General features: G+C 55.0%; 1 protein-coding gene across 1 annotated transcript; it reads left to right on the top strand.

The window, feature by feature from the left end:
* Positions 1–297: 297 nt before the first annotated feature.
* PHACADRAFT_264869 (uncharacterized protein) lies at positions 298–1,051 on the top strand. Its single transcript, XM_007401379.1, has one exon. It carries the CDS (start codon positions 691–693, stop codon positions 925–927), a length of 237 nt encoding a protein of 78 aa, XP_007401441.1. The 5' UTR covers positions 298–690; the 3' UTR covers positions 928–1,051.
* The last annotated feature ends 544 nt before the right edge of the window (positions 1,052–1,595 follow it).

The raw sequence follows: 1,595 nt of genomic DNA, 5'->3' as shown, positions 1-1,595 counted from the left end.
AGAGTAACGAGCGAAGGGAGACAGGCGGAGGACAGGCTAGATGGTGAGTGACCTGCCGCTGTCAACTGCTCCTTTGTGTGATATACGCAGGGCAGAATCGGCCATCGAGCTGTGTTATAGCCTGTCTTGTTGACTGGACACGCAGGCGGAAGAGCTCAAGGCTGAGCATACGCGCAGCATACTTTTGAATTACGTTTGATCCTTCGACACCAGCCGGGCTCCTCGCAGCCGACCGGCTATGCCATGCATGCCTGCATTGTATGTCCACAGACTTCTTCGTCCCTCACGCGGCTCACGCCCGATCTCCAAGGCCAACCATTCCGCTTGGGAAGAGGCCCAGAGCACGCTGCTCTGCTCCATGCAACGCTTCAACTTAACGGTGGTCCACTCGTCGTACGACCTGCGCCCGGAGCAGGCGCTGATGACCGAGCCGCACGACTTGTCCGTCCATGCTATTACTTGCACTAACACGAATGCCAGCATCCCGATGTTCAGCACGCCATCTAACCTGCTGCGGCGGGACGATGGACCAAACGAGGCGGACGGGCGACTCATAACGATGAATGCCGCCGATTTGAACCCGCGTAATGTGCTCTAGGGCTCGAGCACTGGCAGATTGGAAGGATTTACACAAAGGATAGCTTCTTCCGCCATTGACTAAGGTGCGTCGGCACGCTAAACGGTCCATTTATGACTCCCCTGGGCTCCAACAGTTCGATTTGTACGCTCGACTCGGCAGCGGGGCATACGCCCGCAGACATTTCTATAGCCATTTTTATCGCCTCGCACGAAGGCCAGCCCGCCGATAATGCTGCGCACCTCGTCGAACAGCTCTCCAACTTGAAAGGCGAGCAGCTTTCGGAGGTATCCCAGGCCGTCTCTTGCTACAGCAACCGCGACCGTACTCTACCGTATCAGCGTATTTGACGTTGCGCGATGAATTTCTCGCCGAGCGCGATGGTGACGTCGGTTTCGTATGCTTCAAAGTGTTCAAGTGGGAGACGGCGCCATGGGGGGAGGTGGGCACTTCGTAAGGTCCGTGTCTCCTTGCTATGTGCTATGATGGCTTACCGTTGACCTCTCTGTTCGTAGCTGTACGGAACGATCAAGTTTGACGGTATTCGATTGGAGAGATCTCATGTCACTAGTTACATCGGCAGGCGATGTATAGGCACGTGGCGGACACCCTTTCTCGCAAATTATGACACTGATGACACGTATCTCAGGGCTTAACCCTCCGGAAGGTATGACGTACGAGGCAACGATTATTTCGCTATGTGGGATCCCGATCTTCCCTCTACTCCGCAACTCGACTCACTGACACGCTCTCCCCAGTTTATCTGTCAATACTATATGAGACGTTCACTGCGCGCGCTCGCTTTGATCTCCTAACTGAACAAGAGGCGCGCATACGGTGGCACACCCTTGAGACGAAAACTGGTGCGTGAGAAGGTCAATATTTGTTCCGTTGATCCTACTACTCCTCTTACCGATTGCCCGCGAATGTATCGACGCTGCGGCTCAGCGGTTACATGGAACTGTCCCGGCCGACGACCATCCAGGATCTGCGCATCTCGGCATATTATCACTTGGGG

This window comes from Phanerochaete carnosa (genome assembly GCF_000300595.1).
Source record: "Phanerochaete carnosa HHB-10118-sp unplaced genomic scaffold PHACAscaffold_12, whole genome shotgun sequence".
In the NCBI taxonomy this organism is placed as follows: Eukaryota; Fungi; Basidiomycota; class Agaricomycetes; order Polyporales; family Phanerochaetaceae; genus Phanerochaete; species Phanerochaete carnosa.
The sequence above is the reverse complement of the archived record's forward strand: the minus strand, read 5'-3'. Positions and strand labels throughout refer to the sequence as shown.

Excerpts from the sequence above, each read along its gene's own strand:
- PHACADRAFT_264869 (XM_007401379.1), top strand. The coding sequence starts at position 691 with ATGACTCCCCTGGGCTCCAACAGTTCGATTTGTACGCTCGACTCGGCA.